General features: G+C 37.0%; 2 protein-coding genes across 5 annotated transcripts in view; one reads left to right on the top strand and one right to left on the bottom strand.

Moving 5' to 3' along the window:
- The window catches only part of ATG4A (autophagy related 4A cysteine peptidase), a 63,400-nt gene extending 48,459 nt beyond the window's left edge, over positions 1–14,941 (bottom strand). For 2 of the 3 annotated variants that reach the window (XM_029241239.1, XM_029241240.1), the window contains exon 1: positions 14,783–14,818. In XM_029241239.1, the coding sequence (XP_029097072.1) occupies positions 14,783–14,792 (10 nt within the window). In that variant the 5' untranslated portion in view covers positions 14,793–14,818. Of the gene's footprint in view, positions 1–14,782 lie in introns of all 3 variants that reach the window. The other variant, XM_029241238.1, reaches the window with a different exon arrangement.
- Positions 14,942–15,054: 113 nt separating this feature from the next.
- PSMD10 (proteasome 26S subunit, non-ATPase 10) lies at positions 15,055–22,512 on the top strand. 2 transcript variants are annotated; one of them, XM_029241242.1, is made up of 5 exons: positions 15,055–15,207; positions 17,586–17,684; positions 18,718–18,864; positions 18,959–19,046; positions 21,351–21,752. In XM_029241242.1, exons 1-5 carry the CDS (start codon positions 15,094–15,096, stop codon positions 21,356–21,358), a joined length of 456 nt encoding a protein of 151 aa, XP_029097075.1. In that variant the 5' UTR covers positions 15,055–15,093; the 3' UTR covers positions 21,359–21,752. The 2 variants fall into 2 exon arrangements, with proteins under 2 accessions (XP_029097075.1, XP_029097074.1); XM_029241241.1 differs by having other exon boundaries at positions 15,057–15,207; positions 18,959–19,125; positions 21,351–22,512.
- Positions 22,513–22,823: the final 311 nt, after the last annotated feature.

Here is a 22,823-nt window from a genome sequence, read left to right as displayed (position 1 = left end):
CAGTACAATACTGTCTTGATTACTGTAGCTTTGTAACATAGTCTGAAGTCAGGGAACGTGATTCCTCCAGCTCTGTTTTTCTTTCTCAAGGTTGCTTTGGCTATTCAGGGTCTTTTGTGTCTCTGTGCAAATTGTAAAATTTTTGTTCTAATTCTGTGAAAAGTGCCATTGGTAATTTGATAGGGATTGCACTGAATCTGTAGATTGCTTTGGGTAGTATAGTCATTTTCACAATATTGATTCTTCCAATCCAAGAACATGGTATATCTCTCCATCTGTTTGTGTCATCTTTGATTTCTTTCATCAGTATCATTGATGAACATACATACAAAAATCCTCAAGAAAATACTAGCAAACAGAATCCAACAACACATTAAAAGGATCATACACCATGATCAAGTGGGGTTTAACTCAGGGATGCAAGGATTCTTCAATATATGAAAACTAATCAATGTGATACACCATAGTAACAAATTGAAGAATGAAAACCATATGATTATCTCAATAGATGCAGAAAAAGCTTTTGACAAAATTCAGCACCCATTTATGATAAAAAACTCTCCAGAAAGTGGGCATAGAGGGAACCTACCTCAACATAATAAAGGCCATATACAACAAACCCACAGCAAACATCATTCTCGATGGTGAAAAACTGAAAGCATTTCCTCTAGGATCTGGAAAAATACAAGGATGTCCACTCTCACCACTATTATTCAACATAGTTTTGGAAGTCCTAGCCACGGCAATCAGAGAAGAAAAAGAAATAAAAGGAATCCAAATTGGAAAAGAAGAAGCAAATCTGTCACTATTTGCAGATGACATGATACTATATATAGAAAATCCTAAAGATGCCACCAGAAAACTACTAGAGCTAATCAATGAAATTGGTAAAGTTGAAGAATACAAAATTAATACACAGAAATCTCTTGCATTCCTATACACTAACAATGAAAGATCAGAAAGAGAAATTAAGGAAACAATCCCATTTACCACTGCAACAAAAAGAATAAAATACCTAGGAATAAACCTGCCTAAGGAGGCAAAAGACCTGTACTCAGAAAACCACAGGAGACTCACTTTAGATTTAAGGACACACATAAGCTGAATTTGAAAGGATGGAAAAAGACATTCCATGCAAACTGTAATCAAAAGAGCATAGGCGTGGTATACTTATATCACACAAAATCGATTTTAAGTTTAAAAAAATTGCCAAGAAATACAAAGAAAGCCATTATATAATGATAAAAAGTCAATTCACCAGTAAGTTATAACAACACAAATATAAAGCATGCAACATCAGAGGACACAAACATATGAAGCAAACACCAACAAAACTGAAGGGAGATATAGACAGCAACAAAATATTAGTAGGGGATTTCAACATGTCACTCTCAATAATGGACAGAATACTCAGACATGAGATCAGTAAGAAAACAAAAGACTTGAGCAACACTATATGAGCCTGACAGCCATATATAGAACATTCCACCCAATAGCAGCAAAATACACATTCTTCTCAAGTGCACACAGAACATTTCCTAGGACAGATCACATGTTAGGTAACAAAATAATTCTTAACAAATTTTAAAAGGTTGGGATCATACCAACTATATTTTCCAACCACAATGGAATGGAACTGGAAAATAATAGCAGGAGGAAAACTGGAAAATTCACAAATATGTGGAAATTTAAAAACAAACTCTTGAACAGCCAGTGAGTCACAGAAGAAATCAAAAGGGAAATTGGAAAATACCTTGAGACAAATGAAAATGAAAGCACATCATACTAAAATTTATGGAATGCAGCAATAGCAGTACTAAGAGGGAAGTTTATAGTGAAAATTGCCTACATTAAAAGAGAAGAAATTTTTCAAATGAACAATCTAATATTACACCTCAATAAACTAGAAAAAAAGAACATATTAAGCCCAAAGTTAGGGGAAGGAAGTAATTAAGAGCAGAAATAAACAAAATAGAGAAAAGAAAGAAATCGATGATACTAAGTGCTGGGTTTTTTTAAAGATCATCAAAATTTACAGACCTTTAACTACAGTAGTTTAAAAAAATACTTATAAATAAAATCAAAAACGAAAGAGGAAAAACATTTTAAATGAAAGAGGAAATATTATAATGAATGCCATAGAAATTAAAAGGATTATATTGACTACCATGAACAATTATACATCAACAAATTGGATAACCTAGAAGAAATGGATAAATTCCTAGAAATATATAACTAATCAAGACAATCATGAAGAAACAGAAAATCTGAACAGAACTATAAGTAGCAAGGAGATTGACTCAGTAATCAAAAACATTCCAACAAATAAAAAGCCCAGGACCAGATGGATTCACTGGTGAATTCTATAAAACATTTAAAGAAAAATTAACTTATTTTAAAGAATTAACTTTAAATTCATGTCTAAGTTAATTCTTAATTTAAAGAATTAACTTCATTCCTTTTTAAAAAGAGTTTCAGAAGCCAATCTTTCTCAAACTCTTCCAAAAAGCTGAAAAAGAGTGAGCCCTTCCCAGTTCACTTTGTGAGGCCAGCACTATCCTGATGCAAAAACCAGAAGAAAGACACTACAAGAAAAGAAAACAATAGGCCAATATCCCTGATGAATATAGACACAAAAATTTTCAACAAAATGCTAGCAAACCAAATTCAACAGCACATTAAAAAAATTATACACCATAACCAAGTAGAATTTATCTCCAGGATGCAAGGATAACTCAACATATGTAAATCAATCAATGTGATACACCACATTAACATAATGAAGGGAGAAAAATATCACATGATCATCTCAATAGATGCAGAAAAAGCATTTGACAAAATTCAACACTTTTTCAGGTTAAAAACTTGAGTATTCTAAACTCAACAAACTAGGAATAAAAGGAAATTACCTCTACATGATAAAAGCCATATATAAAAAGTCCACAGTTAACATCATACTCCATCATGAAAAACTGAAAGATTTCCTCGTTCAGGAACAAGACAAAGATGCCCACTCTCACCACTTCTATTCAACATAGTACTGGAAGTTCTAGCCAGAGCCATTAGGCAATAAAAAGAAACAAAAGGCACTCAAATTAGAAAGGAGGAAATAAAATTAGTTCTGCTTATATATGACATGACCTTATATGTAGAAAACTCTAAAGACGCCACAAAAATTGTTAGAACTAATAAATTAATAGCATATGCTCTAACTATTAAGTCTTTACAGAATACAAAATCAATATACAAAAATCAGTTATATTTCTATATGCTAACAATGAACCATCTGAAATGGAAATTTAGAAACCAATTTCATTTAAAACAGCATCAAAAAGAATAAAATACTTAGGAATAAATTTAACCAAAGAGGTGAAACTCTTGTACACTGAAAATTACAAAACATTGCTGGAAGGAATTTAAAGGTACAAATACATGGAAAGATATCTCATGTTAATTGACTGTAAGACAATATTATTCAAATGTCCACACTATCCAAATCAATCTACATATTCAATATGATCCCTATCAAAATCCCAATGGCATTTTTTACAGAAATAGAAAAAAATCCTAAAATTCATGTAGAACCACAAAGAACCCCAAATAGCTAAAACAATCTTGAGAAAGAAGAACAAAGCTAGGTACCTCACACTTCCTAATTTCAAAACATATTACAAAGTTACAGTAATCAAAACAAAATGGTGCTGGCATAAAGACAGACATATGGACCAATGGAACACAGCACAGTACCCAGAAATAAACCCACACATATATGGTCAAATGATCTTTAACAAGGGTGCCAAGAGTACACAATGGGAAAAGGATAGTCACGTCAACAAATGGTGTGGGGCAAACTGAATATTCACATGTAAAAGAATGAAACTAGACCCTTATCTTACACCACACACAAAAATCAACTCAAAATTAAAGCCTTCAGCAGAAGACCTAAAACTATAAAACACTTAGAAGAAAACCTAGGGAAAAAACTTCAAGATATTGGTCTTGGCAATGATTTCTTGGATATGACACTAAAAGCACAGGCAACCAAAACAAAAACAGACAGGTGGGACTACATCAAACTAAAAATCTTCTGCATAGCAAGGGAAACAATCAACAGAATGAAAAGGCAACCTACAGTATAGGAGGTTTTATATATATATATATGTAAACCATATCTCTGATAAGGGGTTTATATCCAAAATATATAAGGAACTCCTACAACTCAATAGCAAATAATAATAATAGCAACTTTATTTTAAAATGGGCAAAGGACTTGAATAGACATCTCTTCAAAGAAGACATCCAAATGGCCAACAGATATATGAAAAAAGTGCTCACCATCACTAATCATCGGGGAAATGCAAATTAAAACCACAATTAGACATCATCTCACTCCTGCTAGAATGGTTATTTAAAAAAAAATAACAAGCGTTGGCAAAGATGTAGAGAAATGGAACCTTTCTACACTGTTGGTAGGAATGTAAAATGATGCCACTGTTATGGAAAAATAGTATAGACGCTCCTAAAAAATTAAAAATAGAACTACTATATCATCCAGCAATACCATTTCTGGGTATTTAACCAAAAGAATTGAAAATAGGCTTTGGAAGAGATATTTGCACTCCCATGTTCATTGCAGCATTATTCACAATGGCCAAGAGGAAGAAATAACCTAAATGTCCATCAATGAATGAATAAAGAAAATGTGGTATATATATGGTATATAAATACAATAGAATATTAGTCTGCCATATAAAAAGGAAATCCTGCAATATGCTACAACACAGATGGAACTTGAGAACCTTGTGCTAAGTGAAATAAGCCAGTCACAGAAGATCAAATACTGCATATTTCCACTTAAATGAGGTATCTAAAGCAGTCAAACTCATAGAAACTGAAAGAATGGTGGTTGCCAGGGACTAGGGGGAGGGAGAAATGGGGAGCTGCTATTCAATGGGTATAGAGTTTCAGTCATGCAAGATGAAAACAACATTGTGGGGAGGACTTCCCTGGTGGCGCAGTGGTTAAGAATCCGCCTGCCAATGCAGGGGACATGGGTTCAAGCCCTGGTCTGGGAAGATCCCACGTGCCATGGAGCAACTAAGCCTATGCGCCACAACTGCTGAGCCTGTGCTCTAAAGCCTGCAAGCCACAACTACTGAGCCCACGTGCCACAACTACAGAAGCCGCATGCCTAGAGCCTGTGCTCTGCAACAAAGAGAAGCCACCGCAATGAGAAGCCCACGCACCAAAATGAAGAGTAGCCCCTGCTCATCGCAACTAGAGAAAGCCCACGTGCAGCAATGAAGACCCAATGCAGCCAAAAATAAATATAAATAAATTTTTAAAAAATAATTTTAAAATAAAATAACATTTAAAAAAAATTGTGCCTATAGTTAACAATATTGTGTAATGTACACTTAAAATTTTAAGAGGGTAGATTTCATATTATGTGTTTTTTACCACAATAAAAAAATATGTGATATGCAGCTAAACCACTGCTGAGTGGGAAATTTATAGCACTAAATGCTTACCTCAGAAAAGAGGAAAAGTCTCAAATTTAAAAATATAATTTCCCACCTTAAAAAAAAAAACTAGAGGGCTTCCCTGGTGGCGCAGTGGTTGAGAGTCCGCCTGCCAATGCAGGGGACATGGGTTCGTGCCCCGGTCCGGGAGGATCCCACATGCCGCGGAGCGACTGGGCCCGTGAGCCATGGCAGCTGAGCCTGCGAGTCCGGAGCCTGTGCTCCGCAACGGGGGAGGCCACGACGGTGAGAGGCCCGCGTACCGCAAAACAAAAAAAAAACAAAACAAAAAAAAAACCAGAAAAATAAGAGTACAATAAACCCAAAGCAAGGACAAGGAAGGAAATAATCAATTTAAGAGCAAAAATCAATGAGATTGAAAACTGAAAATTAATAGAGAAAAATCAATGACATAAAGAGCTGATTCTTTGAAAAGAGCAATAAAATAGACAAATCTCTAGCGAGAATGACAAATAAAAAAATAGAGAAAACACAAATTATTAATATCAGAACAAGACAGGGGATATCACTAGAGACTCTGCAAACACCAAAAGGATAAAGGAAATATTACAAACAAATTTTACAATTTTGAAAGCTGGACCAATTCCATGAAAAACACAAACACCCAATATGAAATAGATAATTTTAGTAGTCCTATAGCTATTAAGGAAATTGAATCTGTACTTTTAAAACTCCAGGGCTTCCCTGGTGGCGCAGTGGTTAAGAATCTGCCTGCCAATGAAGGGGACACAGGTTTGAGCCCTGGTCCAGGAAGATCCCACATGCCATGGAGCAACTGGGCCCATGCACCACAACTACTGGGCCTGCGCTCTAGAGCCTGCGAGCCACAACTACTGAAGCCGGTGCGCCTGAAGCCCGGGCTCCCCAACAAGAGAGGCCACCACAATGAGAAGCCCGTGCACCTCAAGGAGGAGTAGCTCCCACTCACCGCAACTAAAGAAAGCCTGCACAGCAAGGAAGACCCAACACAGGCAAAAATAAATAAATAAATAAATAAAAATAAAATTCCCTTTTAAAAAAAAAAAAACTCCAAAAACATCTCCAGGCCCAGTTGGTTATACTAGAGAATTCTACCAACCACTTAAAGGAAAATTAATACACAATTAATTTTGTGTAGATACTATTACACAATCCCTTCCAGAAAATACAAGAGGAGGAAATACTTCCCAATTCTTATTATAAGGCTAATATCTCATTGATATGAAAATCAGACAAAGATAGTACTGAAAAATTAAATAACATGCCAATATCATTCATGAATAGAGACACAAAAATCCTTAACAAAATATTAGCAAATAGAATTCAGCAATATGTAAACAAATTTATACACTATGACCAAGTGGATTTATTTCAGGGATGCAAGGTGGGTTCAATATTTGAAAATCAATCAGTGTAATAAAAAAAATCACATGGTCATATTAGTGGATACTGAAAAAGCTATTTGACAAAATTCAACATTTATTGACGATAAAAATCCTCAGAAAACTAGGAATTAGGGGGGAATTGCCTCAATTTTAAAAAGAATATCTACCCCAAAAAAACTACAGTTAACATCACACTTAATGCTGAAAGATTGACTGCTTTTCCCCTAGGATTGGAAACAAAGCAAAGGTTCAGCTCTCACCACAGCTATTACACATAGCACTGGAATTCTGAGCCAGAACAATATGGGAAGACAGAGAAATAAGAGGCATAAAAAGTGGAAAGAAAGAAATACCACTGTCCCTATTTGCAGATGACAAGATGGTCTACAAAGAAAATCCAAAGAAACCAACAACAGAAAAAACCTCCTAGAACTTAATCAGTAAATTCAGCATCATTGCCAGGTACAAATTATATAAAAATCAATTGCATTACTATGTACTAGCAATGAACACATGGAAACCAAAATTTAAAATACAATACCATTAACAGTCACACAAAAAATGAAATAATTATAATTCTAGCAAAACATATACAGGACTTGTATGTTGAAAACTACACAATGCTGAAAACGACACGATGCTAGCAAAAGAAATAAAAGAAGATGTGAATAAGTGGAGAGATATGCCCTGTTCATGAATTGAAAGACTCACCATAGTAAAGATTTCAGTTCTCCCCAAAGTGATATACAGTTCTTATACAATTCCTATCAACATCCTAGTCAACTTTTTTTAGATATAGGCAAGCTTATTCTGAAAAGTATAGGGAAAGACAAACAAACAATACTGAAAAATAATAAAGGAAGAAGTATCACTCTACCCGATTTTAAAATTTATTATAGAGCTATAGTAATCAAGACTGTGTGAGATGGCAAAGGGACAGACACACAGATCAATGAATCAGAAAAGAGAACCCCAAAATAGGCCTATACAAGTACAGCATACTCATTTTCTACTATAGTACAAAAGCAATTCAATAGAGCTGAAGCAACTGGACATCCATAGTTTAAAAAAATTAACCTCAACCTAAACCTCACACTAAATACAAAAATTAACTCAAAATGAATCATGGACTTGAAGGTAAAATATAACTAAAAAAACTTTAGAAGAAAATCTAGGAGAAAATCTTTGAGACCGAGGGCTTAGTGAAGAGTCCTTAGACATAGCAACAAAAGCACAATCCATAAAAGAAAAAAATTGATGAACTGGACATCATCAAAATTAAAAGCTTTTGCCCTATGAAAAAATCCTATTAATAAGATGAAAGGACAAGCCATAGACTGGTAGAAAAATATTTGCAAACTACATATGTGACAAAGAACTTATATCTAGAAAATATAAAGAACTCTCAAAATTCAACAGGTAAAAAACAAAAAAACCCAAACAATGCAATTATAAAATGGGCAAAGGATTTGCAATAACGTAGATGGAATTTGAGGTATTATGCTAAGTGAAATAAGTCAGATGGAAAAAGACAAATACTGTATGATTTCACTTATATGTGAAATGTATAAACAAACAAAATAAATGAACAAATGAAACCAAATATAAACAAACACATAGAGAACAGAGTAGTGGTTACAAGAAGGGAATGGGCGGAGGGATGGCAAAATGGGCAACGGGGTCAACTGCATGGTGATAGATAGAAACTAGATTTTTGGTGGTGAGCCCACTGTCATGTACACAGAAATAAAATATTGTACACATGAAACATGTTATTAACCACTGCTACCTCATAATTTTTTTTTATTTTAAAGAAAATAGGCAAAGGACATGAAGAGACATTTCACTGAAGATATAGGGATGGAAAATAAACACATGAAAAAATACTGACCATCATTAGCCATTAGAGAAATGCAAATAAAACCACAATAAGATATCACTATGCACCTATCAGAATGGCTAAAATAAGAAACAATTACAACGACAATGCTGGTAAGGATGCAGAGAAACTGGATCTCTCATACATTGCCAGTGGGAGTGTAAAATGCTACATAGCCACTCTGGAGAAGTTTCTTTAAAAACTAAACATACACTTACCATATGACCCAGCAATTACTCTCCTGGGCATGTATCTCAGACAAATGAGAGTTATGTCTACACTAAATCCTATACTCAAATGTTTATAACAGTTTTATTTGCAACAGACCCAAACTGCAAATAACCAAAATGTCTCTCATTAGGTAAATGGTTAAACAAACTGTGGTATACCCATAGCATGAAACACTCCTCAGCAATAAAAAAAGAACAGACTACTGATACACGTATCAACCTGGATGGGTCTCAAGGTCATTAAACAACATGGAAAAAATTGGAAAATATCACATTCTCCATTACTTCATTTATATAAAATTCTCAAAATGACAAAATTATAGAGTAGGAAAACAAATTAGTATTTGGCAGGGGTTGTGGATAGCTGTGACTATGAAGGGGTAGCTTTCTAGTGAAGGAATATTTCTGTATCTTGATTGCAGTTATGGTTGCACAAATCTACGCAAGTGAGAAAATAACATAGAACTGTACACACACATCCTACCAATGTCAATTTCCTGTTTCTTACCTTGTATTATTATTACATAAAATGTAATGATTGGGGTAAACTGGATGAAGAGTATATGGTACAGTTTTTGCAACTTCTTGTGAGTCCCTTATTCTTTACAGTAAAAAGTTTAAAAGTAAACCATTTATAAAGCAAATAACTCAGAAAACAAGAGTGTGTGGAAGCTAAAACCCAGGGAGCAAGTAAATAAAATGTTTTATTATAATAGCCTATAACAATATGCCAGCTTTACGAAGAGAGAGATTTAAACGGGGAAGATTTGCATAGGTCAGTGACACTCAATACCAAGGACATTTTTATCTGTAGGATTAAAACATGTGCTTAAAAAAATATTAGATCCACAGATTAAAATGTCTCATCTTAAACCAGGCAACTGGCTATTGTGAATTGTTTGCAATTAACCACATAAACAACTTACATCTGCAAACAGTGAAAAAAATCAGTCGCAAAGGGTCTTCAGGCCAGTTGTTCAAACTTTACCTAGTAAGTGGTGGGAATGGAGAAGTTTCATTCTGGATAAGACAGAACCTATTCCTGTGACTGTCATACAGTTAACTGTCATATACCTCTGTAGGGTTTCCTCAAGTTTGTTTCACTATAGAATATATTGGTTTCCAGCTGTGCTATGGAAAGAATATTTACATTAAATAAAATGTTTAATGATAATTAGAAAGGAGCAAGTAGGGGGAAAGTGCCTCTCTCTGCACTGTCCACAATGATAACCACTTGCCACATGAAGCTATTTAAATTAAAAATAATTAAAATTAAATTTAAAATTTAGTCCCTGGACACATTTCAAGTGCTCAGTGTGACTAGTGGCTACCCTACCAGAACAGCATAGATATAGAACTTTCCCATCATCACAAAAAGTTCTACTGGACAGTGTTGCTCTAGAGCATGAAAATCATGTCATTTCCCAAGAATCATAGGTAGTGTTACAGCCCAAAGAGCTCTGACAGGAATTAGTATTGCGTTACCTGAGGTTTGCATTTTTTTTTTTTTGCTGTGCGCGGGCCTCTCACTGTTGTGGCCTCTCCCGTTGCGGAGCACAGGCTCCGGACGCGCAGGCTCTGCGGGCCATGGCTCACGGGCCCAGCCCCTCCGCGGGATGTGGGATTCTCCCAGACCGGGGCACGAACCCGTGTCCCCTGCATCGGCAGGCGGACTCCCAACCACTGCGCCACCAGGGAAGCCCCTGAGGTTTGCATTTACACATAATTTCATCTTCAGCAATATTGAGCAGTATGTTGCAGTGGTTAAGTGCTAGGGCTTTGGGGTAGAATAGCAGTGGATTTTAATTTTAGCTCCAACTTTTGCCAAATTGTGTGACCTCAGGCATGCTACTTCACTTCTCTGTGCCTGTATTCTCATTTTTTAAAAGGTGGAGACTGGAGGATAATGGTACCTCCCTCCTAGGGTTGTTGTGAAGGATTAAATGAGATAAGCCCAATACCTGACACATGTGATCAGTAAACGTTAGTTATTCTAAAGGCCAGAAGGTGAACTTGGCTTGTTCTAGGACCTAGACTCTATATGACCAGTAGTAAAGGGAATATGCAATTGTATGCACAGCAACGGAGTCAGTCCCTAACAGGGCCCCACTTTGACTCTTCTTGATAAACAGTAACCACATTGTTCCTCCATACTTGAGGACAGTGACAAAAGGGAAGACACCTTTAAAAGCTTTCAAAGAGTCAAAGAATACCTTACCCTTGGCCTTAAGGGACTCAGAATTGAAAGTTAACCATCCTGTCATATCAAATAAAATAAAAGCACAACACACAGTCTATAAAGGAAGATCACCCAAACAAGTCACTCAGTAGGAGAGGCACTTGGACTTGTTTTTCCAGCTGTTTCTGACAATCAAATCCAATTTCTTGATGTATTATTATGGTGAAATGTTACTATACCCAATCCTGTGTGAATACCACACAACAGGCCTACTGTACCTATGTAATCAACTGGATAAATATTTATTGAACACCTGCTAAATACAGGACACTTTTACACACCAGCCATCAGCAAACTACATCTGGCAGGCCAAATTAGATCCACTATGTGTTTTTCTTATGGTAAGGAAGGTAGAAATGATTTTTACATTTTTTAACTGTTGTAAGAACTGCCTTCAACCACTACTACCAAACACCGAATGGCCCTGGAAATTAGCTTTTGCTCCAGACTTGATAATGTTTCTTAATTAATTCAACTTAAAATTACAAGGCAAAACAGCACTTATATGTGAAATTTACACTGCAGGAAAGTCATTTCAACAGCTAACATTGTTTGAATCATAAGTAATGTCAACATGCTTTATATGCATCCCATGCTGTCACAGGTCAAAACAACAAAATCACAGTGAGATACCACTTCGCACTCACTAGAATGGCTATAATAAAAAAGACATTAACAAGTGTTGGTAAAGATGTGGAGAAATTCTAACCCTCCTACATTGCTGGTGGGAAGGGAAATGGTGCAGCCACTTTAGTAAAGTCTGGCAGTTCCTCACAAAGTTAAACATAGAGCTACCATATGGCCTAGCAATTCCCCTCCTAGATACGTGCTAAGAGAAATGAAAACACATGTCTGCACAGAAACGTGTACGTGAATGTTTATGACGGCATTATTCATAATAACCAAAAGGCAGAAACCAACGAACTCATGAACAGATAAGTGAAATATGGTATAGCCAAACAATGGAATATTACTCAGCCATTAAAATGAATGAAGTATTGATATAAACTAAAATTTGGATAAATTTCAAAAACCTTATACTAAGTGAAAGAAGCCAGACACAAAAGATTACATACTGTATGATTCTATTTACATAAAATCCCCCAAAATGAAAATCCATAGAGACAAAAAATAAATTAGTGGTTGCCTAGGCCTGGGAGTGGAAATGGGGAGAGAGTGAAAACGGGCATGAGGTTTCTTTCTGGGGTAATGGAAATGTTTCAAATAAGAGTGTGGTGATGGTAACACAACTCTAAAATACTAATAACATTAAATTGTACAATTTTTAAAAGTGTACAACACCAAAAGCATGACCCATAAAAGAAAAAAACCCAATAAATTAGATCTTGTCAAAACTTAAAACTTTTGCACTTCAAAAGACATCATTAAGAAAATGAAAAGACGAGCAACAGAGTGGGAGAAAATATCCACATATCATATCTACAGGGACTTGTATCCAGAATATATAAATAATTCTTACAACTCAATAATAAAAAGACAATAAAGATAATAACTCAATTTAAAAATGGAAAAGATGTATGAATGGTTAGTAAATAAATGAAAAGGCGCTCATCATCATTAGTCACTAAGGACGTACAAATTATAACTACAATAAGATATAATTTCACATCCATTCAGAATGGCTATATCAAAAAGACAATAACAAATGTTGGCAAGGACGTGGAGAAACAGAAACCCTCATACATTACTAGTGGCAATGCAAAACAGTGCTGCCGCTTTGGAAAATAGTTTTATAGCTTCTTACAAAGTTAAAGATAAATTTGCCATATCATGCAGTCATTCCACCCTTAGGTTCCTACCAAAGAGAAACGAAAACACCTGTCCACACAAAGACTCGCACGCTAATGTCCTTAGCAGCATTATTCATAATAGCCAAAAACTGGAAACAACCTACATGTGTAGCGAGTAGACAGACAAAATGTTTTATAGCCACATAATGGAATACTATTTGGCAATAAAAATTAATGAAGTACTGGTACATGCTACAATATGGATGAACCTCAAAAAATATTATGCTAAGTGAAAGAAGCCAGGCACAAAAGACCACTTCTTATTTGATTTAATTTAGATGAAATGCCCAGAATAGGCAAATTTATAGAGACAAAGTAGATCAGTGGTTACCTGGGGCTGGGAGTGGGAACGATGATTAACTGTAAATAAATGAGCATGAGGGATCTTTGGGGGGAAATGAAAATGTTCTGAAACTGATTATGATTATGGTTGCACCATTCAGTAAAGTTACTAAAAATATTTAACTATACTTAAAATGGGTGAATTTTATGATATGAAAACTATATCCCAATAAAGCTGTTAAAAATAGGAAAGGAAGAGTAGGGGAACCTGGGTGAGGGGTACACAGGAATTCTGCATTATCTTTGCAACTTTTCCATAAATCTAAAGCTATTCTGAAATTTAAAATGTATTTAAATAAAAAATAACAAGAATATGTTTGTGGATTCATACCTATCTGTGTGAAAAGACATTTACAAAGATGAAATGGGTAAAATCTCATTACAGGTCAGTATTAACAGATGAACATTTGAAATGATTTTGATGATAGGGAACACTATTAGCCCCAAATAAACAAAATGTTATCCCCCCCAAAAGAATTCCATTATTCTCATTAGTAGTCTCATATTACAAAAAAATGCTCAATTATTATTACTATACTTTGAATTTCATCAATAAATACTTGTTGAAATTTGTTTTCTCCCTTGTCATATAAGTACCTACAAATTATCCTCGATTTTGCCTTTTGGCCCCCAAAGCCTAAAATATTTACTATGTGGCTCTTTACGGAAAGGTTGCCAAGCTCTGTTCTACACCATAACAGGGTAAATATAAACATAGTCAGTTTCTTTCTTGAGTGTATTCTTATCGTTACCTGGTTTTGGTATGATGCCAGCCTGGATATGCCCTATAAAGGATAAGCCTTGCATCTCTTCTGCTATGGCACTATTTAGGAATCCTATAAATAGAAACGCTTAATAGTTGTAGCAAAACTTCGATGTCACCGTTATTATCGTGATATTAAAGAGCCAACACCATGCCACAGTGTCAAGATGACCCTCATCAAGTTGTGATGTCACCACGCCATGGACTCCCCGAGATCTCTTAGATATCAAGTGGGTCCTATGGCATCACACCCTGCCTTTGGCATCACCCTGGCACATCACCTTACTACGGTGTCATATGATATCACTGTTGTGGCAGAATTCTGCCCTAATGCCACTCCGTCGAAACGTAAGAATAATTAACCCCTAGTTCTTTCCATTCCTTTGGCGGCGGGGGAGGATGGCCACAGGCACTGGTTCGAGCTCAGGAGGTAGTACTCAGCTGCTACCGTTTTCCCTTCCGCTTACCACTGCAGGTCAGGGCCCCCGTGGGACAGCACTTTCTGGCTCCCATAACTCTCTTGCCATGACCCCGCACCCACTTCGCGTCACCGACTCAATGCCCCAACAGCGACCACCCACCCCGGTTCTACACGAACCCGCTCCCCGTACCTGACTCCATTCTCCAGCTGTCATCCTGGGCCAATTCCACCGGCCACTTGACTACGGCGGCCGCAAGGGACCCCGGGACTCGTAGTTCCGCGCTGCTAACGGCAGAGACGGAGACAGCGGCAAAGGCTCCTCCCCGCCCGGAACTGCGCTCAAACTGCAACTCCCAGAGGCGCCCTGCGATGGGAAAAGAAGCAAAGGAACGAGCGCGATTGGTCACTGGGGGAGCTCTAATGCCTCTTTTGATTGGCAGTCGGAGCTGGCGACGTGAGGCGGTCTTTGGTCAGGCTTCACCGAGATCCTGGGAAAGCGAAATGGAGGGGTGTGTGTCTAACCTAATGGTCTGCAACCTGGCCTACAGCGGGAAGCTGGAGGAGTTGAAGGAGAGGATCCTGGCCGATAAATCCCTGGCCACTAGGCCTGACCAGGTAAAGCAACGCTTGGGGCCTCTCCGCTGGCGGCGGCGGCGGCAGCGGCGGAGACCAACGTGGCTGCCCGGCCCAGCCCAACCCATGGGGAGGCCGGTTCCGGGAGGGCCAGATCCCCGCCCCCGCCGCCCCATCCTTACCCCAGGGTCACCTCAGGACTCGGGACCGGGCGGCCGGAGCTAGCCCCACAAACCGCAAGTGTTGTTTTTTGGCCCAGTACTTAGTCGCTGTATTTTGGATATTTCTAGAACGTTTGCGCGTTTCTCAGAAATGCCCAATCTTTGAGACATCCGTGAGAAGGGAAGTTTTTGGTTTTTGGAAGTGGGTTTGTTTGCTTTTATTAGTGACTATTCAACGGAACACGTGTAACTGAACGCCTCAGCTGGGAGCTGAGGATACTGTCGAATGGAAGGATCAGACGTTAATAAAATAATCCCAAATCATATGTCCGATTATAAATTGTGGTAAATACTCGGGAGAGAAGTTGACGTGGGGCTTTCAGAACATATCATGGAAGGACCTGATTTAATCTCGCTTAGAAAAGCCGAATGTTGTCGTAACTGAAGAGGCTTTGCAAAGGAGGGAAGATTGGCTGTATCTTGAAGGATGAGTGGGATTTCCCTGGGGGATGAAGGGGCATTCTAGGCAAAGGCAGAGCAAAAGTGAGTGGACCTTGGGAAGTGTTTCCTTCTGCCCTCCTGCTCAAAAGACCCTCATGCTTTCACCCTGAGTTTCTAGAAAGATTCACGGTGCCCTCAGTAAGCCAACGTACATTTATAGATTGCCTCCTATTTGACAGGCACCGTGCTCAGCACTAGCAAGACAGTGTCACATAATTACAAATCTCCATTTTGTGTGTTTGGGAAGAGAATTAGAAGTTCAGAGACTTTTTTTCTGGAACTTCTCTTTATTGCTCAACCTGAAAATGCCTTTGTCTAGTTTACCTTCATTTTGCTCTGGTGATATTTAATACTTTAGATTTAATTTAACAATATTAAGATTTAATAATACTTCTAACCATTCTTCATCAAGTCGATGGCATGAAAAAGGGAGAAACTATTCAAGATCAAAAGACTTAAGAAACATAACAAACATTTGCAACTTATGAAACAAGCCAACTGCAAAAAGGCATTTGGGGGACAGTTGGGGAAATCTGGGTATTTGATGTTATAAAGGAGTTAGTGTTAATTTTAATCAGTGTAATAGCTATGTAGTAAAGTATTTTTTAGATACTCAGATATTTAGGTATGAAAGGTCATAATATTTAAGATTTGTTTTTAAAAATCTTATCAAGGAGAAAAACAGATGAGGCAAGTATGGAAAAATAGTTATAAGATGTAGATGATAGGCATATGGATTATATTATGTTCCCTGTATTTTTATATGAGTTTGAAATTTTTGTAATAAAGTTTAAAATACCATTTTCTTTTACATAGGCTAAGAAATATAGCAGTCACTGCAAAAAAAATAAAAGAGAGAGAGAGAGAGAGATTCCCTTTGAGAAACATGCCTAACTCCTAGCTTATTATTTTTTTAAAGTAATGTTGCTCTCTAATTCTGTGTGTGGTATGTTTTTTGTTTGTTTGTTTGTTTTTGCGGTACACGGGCCTCTCACTGTTGTGGCCTCTCCCGTTGCGGAGCACAGGCTCCGGACGCGCAGGCTCAGCGGCCATGGCTCACGGGCCCAGCCGCTCCGCGGCATGTGGGATCTTCCCGGACCGGGGCACGAACCCGTGTCCCCTGCATCAGCAGGCGGACTCTCAACCACTGCACCACCAGGGAAGCCCTGGTATGTTTTTTAAATGGTTATAATCTCAACTAGTTTCATGAATATTTCTTTCCCACAAGATACATTTGTTCTTCCTAGAGCATCTAGAAAATTAAGAGCTGACGGGTTTGTGTCCCAACTTCACGATTTACTAGCTGTGCGACCTTAACAAGTTGCTCACCCTGAGGAGTCTGTAAAATGGGGATAATATCCACTGTATAGGATCATGGGGATTACAGGAGATGATGCACGTAAAACTCTTAGCACAGTGCCTGACATAAAAGTATGTACATAATGGAAATAGCCAAAGCTGTATTTCTGCCGAAGCACTGAAATCATTTTTTTGCTCTATTGCTTTCATGGCTCTAGTCTGCCCAGAATTACCTACTTTCATCAATGTATTCTCCTCATGTTACTAAAACCTTGGTCTCTCTTATGTAAGTAATATGGTTTAAGGTTACCTACCTGAGGATCCAGTGCTCTCCATTTCTTGTTCCCAAACCGTAGGTTTGCTGGCTCCAATATTAATTTTTTTTTCTGCTTTCTTGCCTTAGTGCTTCTGTTTTTCTTCAAGAATGTTGGTCTTATTGCTTCTCTTCTTCCCGTGTAGGACAGCAGAACTGCCTTGCATTGGGCATGCTCAGCCGGACATACAGAAATTGTTGAATTCTTGCTGCAACTTGGAGTGCCAGTGAATGATAAAGATGATGTGAGTACTAGGCAGAGTTGATAAATTCCCAGTTATCTTTAGACTCCAGACTGGTGTTTACTAAAGCCCAAGTATTAATCTCACAAACAAATTTTAACCTTTATGACTAGGAAGTTACAGCATGGCCCCAGTGACCAAATACAGGACTGGTGGTTGCATTATTTCAGAATGTTCATTTTGCCACCCATAGCCTGTAATTTAAGGTAAACATGCAGATCAAGTCTTATTATGATGATCCCTAAGAGACTACAAATCCTTTTTATTATGTTGGAAATTGTTTTTGGTGAATATTGCCTGAATAATGAGGGCCTATATATCTTTTTTTGTTATATAAAGATTTGGTGTAATGGTATTGGTTATATTAGGATAAGACTTGTGAAGAATAAGGATGGAAATGTTTTTGTAGGCAGATTCCTTTTCGAGGATGCTCAATGAAATAATATTGATAATGGCAAAAAAGTAAAAACAGTTTAATGGAGGAACAGTTGAATACAGCATATATATACACCTAATAAAATAATACGCAACCAGGGGATTCCCTGGTGGTCCACTGGTTGGGAATCCGTGCTTTTGCTGCCAAGGGCACACGTTCAATCCCTGGTCAGGGAACTAAGATCCCGCAAGCCGCCCGGCGTGGCCAAAAAAAAAATAATGATAATGATAATAATATGCAACCAATAAAGTTATGATTCCAAAGAATGACATAGAAAAATTTTCACAGCGTAATCATAAGTGGACATTGTGGAAAATGCACCTCACGGAACTTGATATCCTATTGGGGTATCCTTGATCCCAATCTTGAAACACATTAGAATTAGACTTATGTATTATTTCCATGTTGTGGGATTATGGGTGCTTTTCTTTTCTTTTATATATCCGGTTTCTAAATATCCTGCAGTGCTTAATGAGGGAAAGAGAAAGAATATTATTTTTTTAAACCATTTACACACAGCTCTGTAAACCCTGCCTAAATGTTAGCATTAATCCCTGTGCTTTTTCTCCCTGGTTTTTGTTCTGCCCACCTCTTTTACAGGCAGGTTGGTCTCCTCTTCATATTGCTGCTTCCGCTGGCCGGGATGAGATTGTAAAAGCTCTTCTGGGAAAAGGTGCTCAAGTGAATGCTGTCAATCAAAATGGCTGTACTCCCCTACATTATGCAGCTTCCAAAAACAGGCATGAGGTAGGGTTCCATTCCTAGGCTACTTCTTTTGAGTTCTAAACCTGTACGCAAACACCAATAGATCCCTGCATTGTTTTCTTCTCCATCTTCCCAGATTGCTGTCATGTTACTGGAAGGCGGGGCTAATCCAGATGCTAAGGACCATTATGAGGCTACAGCAATGCACCGGGCAGCAGCCAAGGGTAACTTGAAGATGATTCATATTCTTCTGTACTACAAAGCTTCCACAAACATCCAAGACACTGAGGGTAACACTCCTCTGTAAGTGACAAGTAGCAGTCATTTGTATTCTACCTGACATCAGCCCTCTTGCACTAATTCTTACACATCATTTCTTTTTTCAGTCTGCTTATAAATGGAATACATGTTTATGGCAAAAAAATTTGAAAGTACACAAAAGTATAAAGATAAAAATTCAAAATGCCTATCATTTTGCCACCCAGAAATAACCACTGATAACATTTTAATGTATTTCCTCCCTGTATTTTATATGCAAATGTACATACTTTACATATGCTTTTTTTATTGTAAAATTGGGACGATACTGTGTATATAGTTTTATATCTTGTTCTTTTCACCTCATAGTATATTGTGAGCATTTTCCAATGTGAATAAATATTTCTAAAATGTTTTGAATGGCTATCCACAACTCCATTTTATGGATATGGCATAATTTAATGATTCCTCTATTACTGTATATTTAAGCTTTTTTGAGTTTTCCATTATTATAAATAATGCTACATTGACCAACTTTATACAAAAATCATTGGCCATACTGCTGATTATTATCTTAGTATAGAAGTTAGAAGTAGAATTGCTGGGTCAACAGATACACATAGTTTAAGACAATTGCTGTATATTCCGAGATTGCTTCCAGAGGAGTTGTATCATTGTACCCTCCCAATAGCAGTGTGAGAGTGCCTATTACCCCCTCACCAACACCAAAAATATCCTTGTCTTATAGGAAAAATGGTATTTCAGAGTTGTAATTTACATTTTTTATTATCAATGAAGCTAAACATTTTTTAATGGCTATGACTAATTATATTCCTTCTCTAAATTATAACATTTTGTGTCCCTTTCTCTGTTTCCTTTTGGAGAATTAATTTATTTTTACTGATTTTTTTATGTACCCTTGACTTGACATAGTACAAATATTAACCTTCTGCTATGTTGAAAATATTTTTCCCAGTTTGTCTTTTCATTTTGTTTATGATTTTTTTGAAATAACCGAAGATTTCAACTCTATACAGTCAAACCTATTAATCTTCCCTCATAACTAGAAAGTGCTTCTTCACCCTGAAATTAGTTAACTATTCACCTGTATTTTATTGTATTTTTTTTAAAACATTGCATTGATTTGGTTTGGTTATTGTTTTTCATTTAACTCAAATCCATCTGGAATTGATTTATGCTTGACCTGAAGCTGTCCTCTACCTTGATATTTTTTCTACAGTACTTGGCCACTATTCTTCCTTATCGAATGGTGACTTTTTTGAACCAGAAATTCTGTGAGTCTTCTTTTTAGTCCAAAGTAGGATTCAATTTTTTTTAAGTATTGTTTTCTTAACTCTTAGTTTTACAATTTTTTTCTGTAGTTCTGAGCGACTCTGTCTAGAAAAACATGCATATTCTATCCCTTTTCTCCAAATAAGAAAGGCAGGGTGGCCTGGAGGAAATTTAGGAGTCAGGCAGTATCGGGTCCTGAGCAGAGCCTACAATTAAGGAGTAGCTACATGCTGTTTACCCAATCCAAACTCAGCCACTTAAACAACTATATTAAATACTTGTATTAAGTAACTCAGAGAAGTTACTTAACTTTCCTGAGTCTAATTTCCTTATCTGTAATGTGAGGATAATAATTCCTTCCTCACTAGATTGTTGTGAAGGTTAAATAAAATAACATGTTAGTGTCTAATACCCTACCTGGTAAACGGTTAAGTACCTGACAAGGTTTCCCCCTCACTTACTGCTCAGCCATGTCATCATAGGCAAAGACTAACCTCTGTCACAATTTCAACTGTAAAATGGTGATAATAGTACCTTGCTAACTTACAAGGTGTCTGTAACAATCAGATAATATAAAATTTTTTAAACTGCTTTTCCAAAATTTAAACCACACAAATTGCTGTTAGCAGGTTGTGTATGGAGGTTTTTCTAAGTTCTAGCCTGGAATTATTGCATGTGTTTGGTGTAAACCACTAATCTTCATAAAATAAGGACGTTATTCCTTAGGCCGGCATTTAGATCACTTCTGTTGTAGTAGGACCAGAATTGTGATTTATGATCTGGTATTATAAGACTATTCCAATGAATTTTAACTTATGAACAGTCTTCCCCATGAAAATCGATTTTCCTTTCCAGATTAAGTAACTTTCCGATATTACACTACCTAATAATATGCAGTTTAGACTACCTGTCAGGAAATCCTAACCATTACATAGAATTGCAAATGATTAATCCATCTTTGTGGTCCTTGATTTCAGACACTTAGCCTGTGATGAGGAGAGAGTGGAAGTAGCAAAACTGCTGGTGTCCCAAGGAGCAAGTATTTACATTGAGAATAAAGAAGAAAAGACACCCCTGCAAGCGGCCAAAGGTGGTCTGGGTTTAATACTCAAGAGAATGGTGGAAAGTTAAGCAGCTTGGATTTACTCTTACTTTGTATGTTTTGTGGTTGTCCCCTACTGTCCTAGAAACTAATGTACTTGTGCACAAGATGTCATCTATGAATTATGAAGTTGTTTCATCTTCCAAGTATTATAAACATGTTGACTATTGTTCCTGCTGAGGTATTTTTTTCTTAGCTTACAACTTGCTTTCCAGGCATTGACTAACAATAATAATAATTGAGATTGTTCTATTGTTGTATATTATTCTGTATTGAATCTTGGTTAACTTTGAGTCAGTGATTCTGTGGCTGTTGTGAGTCTTCAGCACCCTGCCATACACCCTCTATCCCCCTCTGAGGCAGAACAACCCCAATAGCAGCAGGCCAATTGTTTTGCCAAATGTTTCTAGGTGAATTCTAGAATGTTCTTCCATACAGTTGAAACACATCGTAACTCGTTTTTCAAGCCCACTCAGAGGCCTATGCCAAATATTTCTGTTTTTTCCAACAGTATGGTTTAATTTGTTTTTGTTATAGGAGGAATACTTATATATTGTGAGGATGAAATTTTCAGTTCAGAGGGCAGGCATGCTATCCAAGTTTGGCATTCATAAACACTAAAATAATGAAAAATAATAGCCTGTGTACCAATGTATGTTTTTAATGATGAGCTATTTCCCTCCAAAATAAAGTGTATTGTTTTACACGGGCCTCTCACTGTTGTGGCCTCTCCCGTTGCGGAGCACAGGCTCCGGACGCGCAGGCTCAGCGGCCATGGCACACGAGCCCAGCTGCTCCGCAGCATGTGGGATCTTCCCGGACCGGGGCACGAACCCGTGTCCCCTGCATCGGCAGGCAGACTCAACCACTGCGCCACCAGGGAAGCCCAAGTTTATTGTTTTTATAAAGGAAGTTTTAAAGTACCTATATTAAGTCATCCTGTATTGAAAAGAATGTCAAGCTTGTTATCATGATGTGTAACAAAAATGTGTTTTGATTTGTATTTCAGAAACTAAAAAAATAAAATGTTGAGAGAATCTCCCAATTCTTTTTGCAAATCAGACACCCACTTAAGCCTTTAAATCCTTTATAAAGACAATTTCTTTATAAAGACAATTTCTGGGTAGCTCTGAAGTCAATAAAATCAGTGAAGCTTGACCTGCAGCTAAAATCTTTAAAAATAGTAATTTTCTGAATTGCTAATTAAATGTGGAGCAAAAGAAAATTAATAAGTGTAAACTTGATCTCAATTTAGGGAAACATTTTAAATGATTACTAGTCATAAAATCTAATGAACTCCAGGTGACTCTTCAAATTATTTTTTAATTTGAACTTTATGCTGCAACTA

This window comes from Monodon monoceros, unplaced genomic scaffold (assembly GCF_005190385.1).
Source record: "Monodon monoceros isolate NGI ecotype Baffin Bay Population unplaced genomic scaffold, NGI_Narwhal_1 Super_Scaffold_22, whole genome shotgun sequence".
NCBI classification, from domain to species: domain Eukaryota; kingdom Metazoa; phylum Chordata; class Mammalia; order Artiodactyla; family Monodontidae; genus Monodon; species Monodon monoceros.
This window is presented reverse-complemented; position numbering and strand designations above follow the sequence as displayed.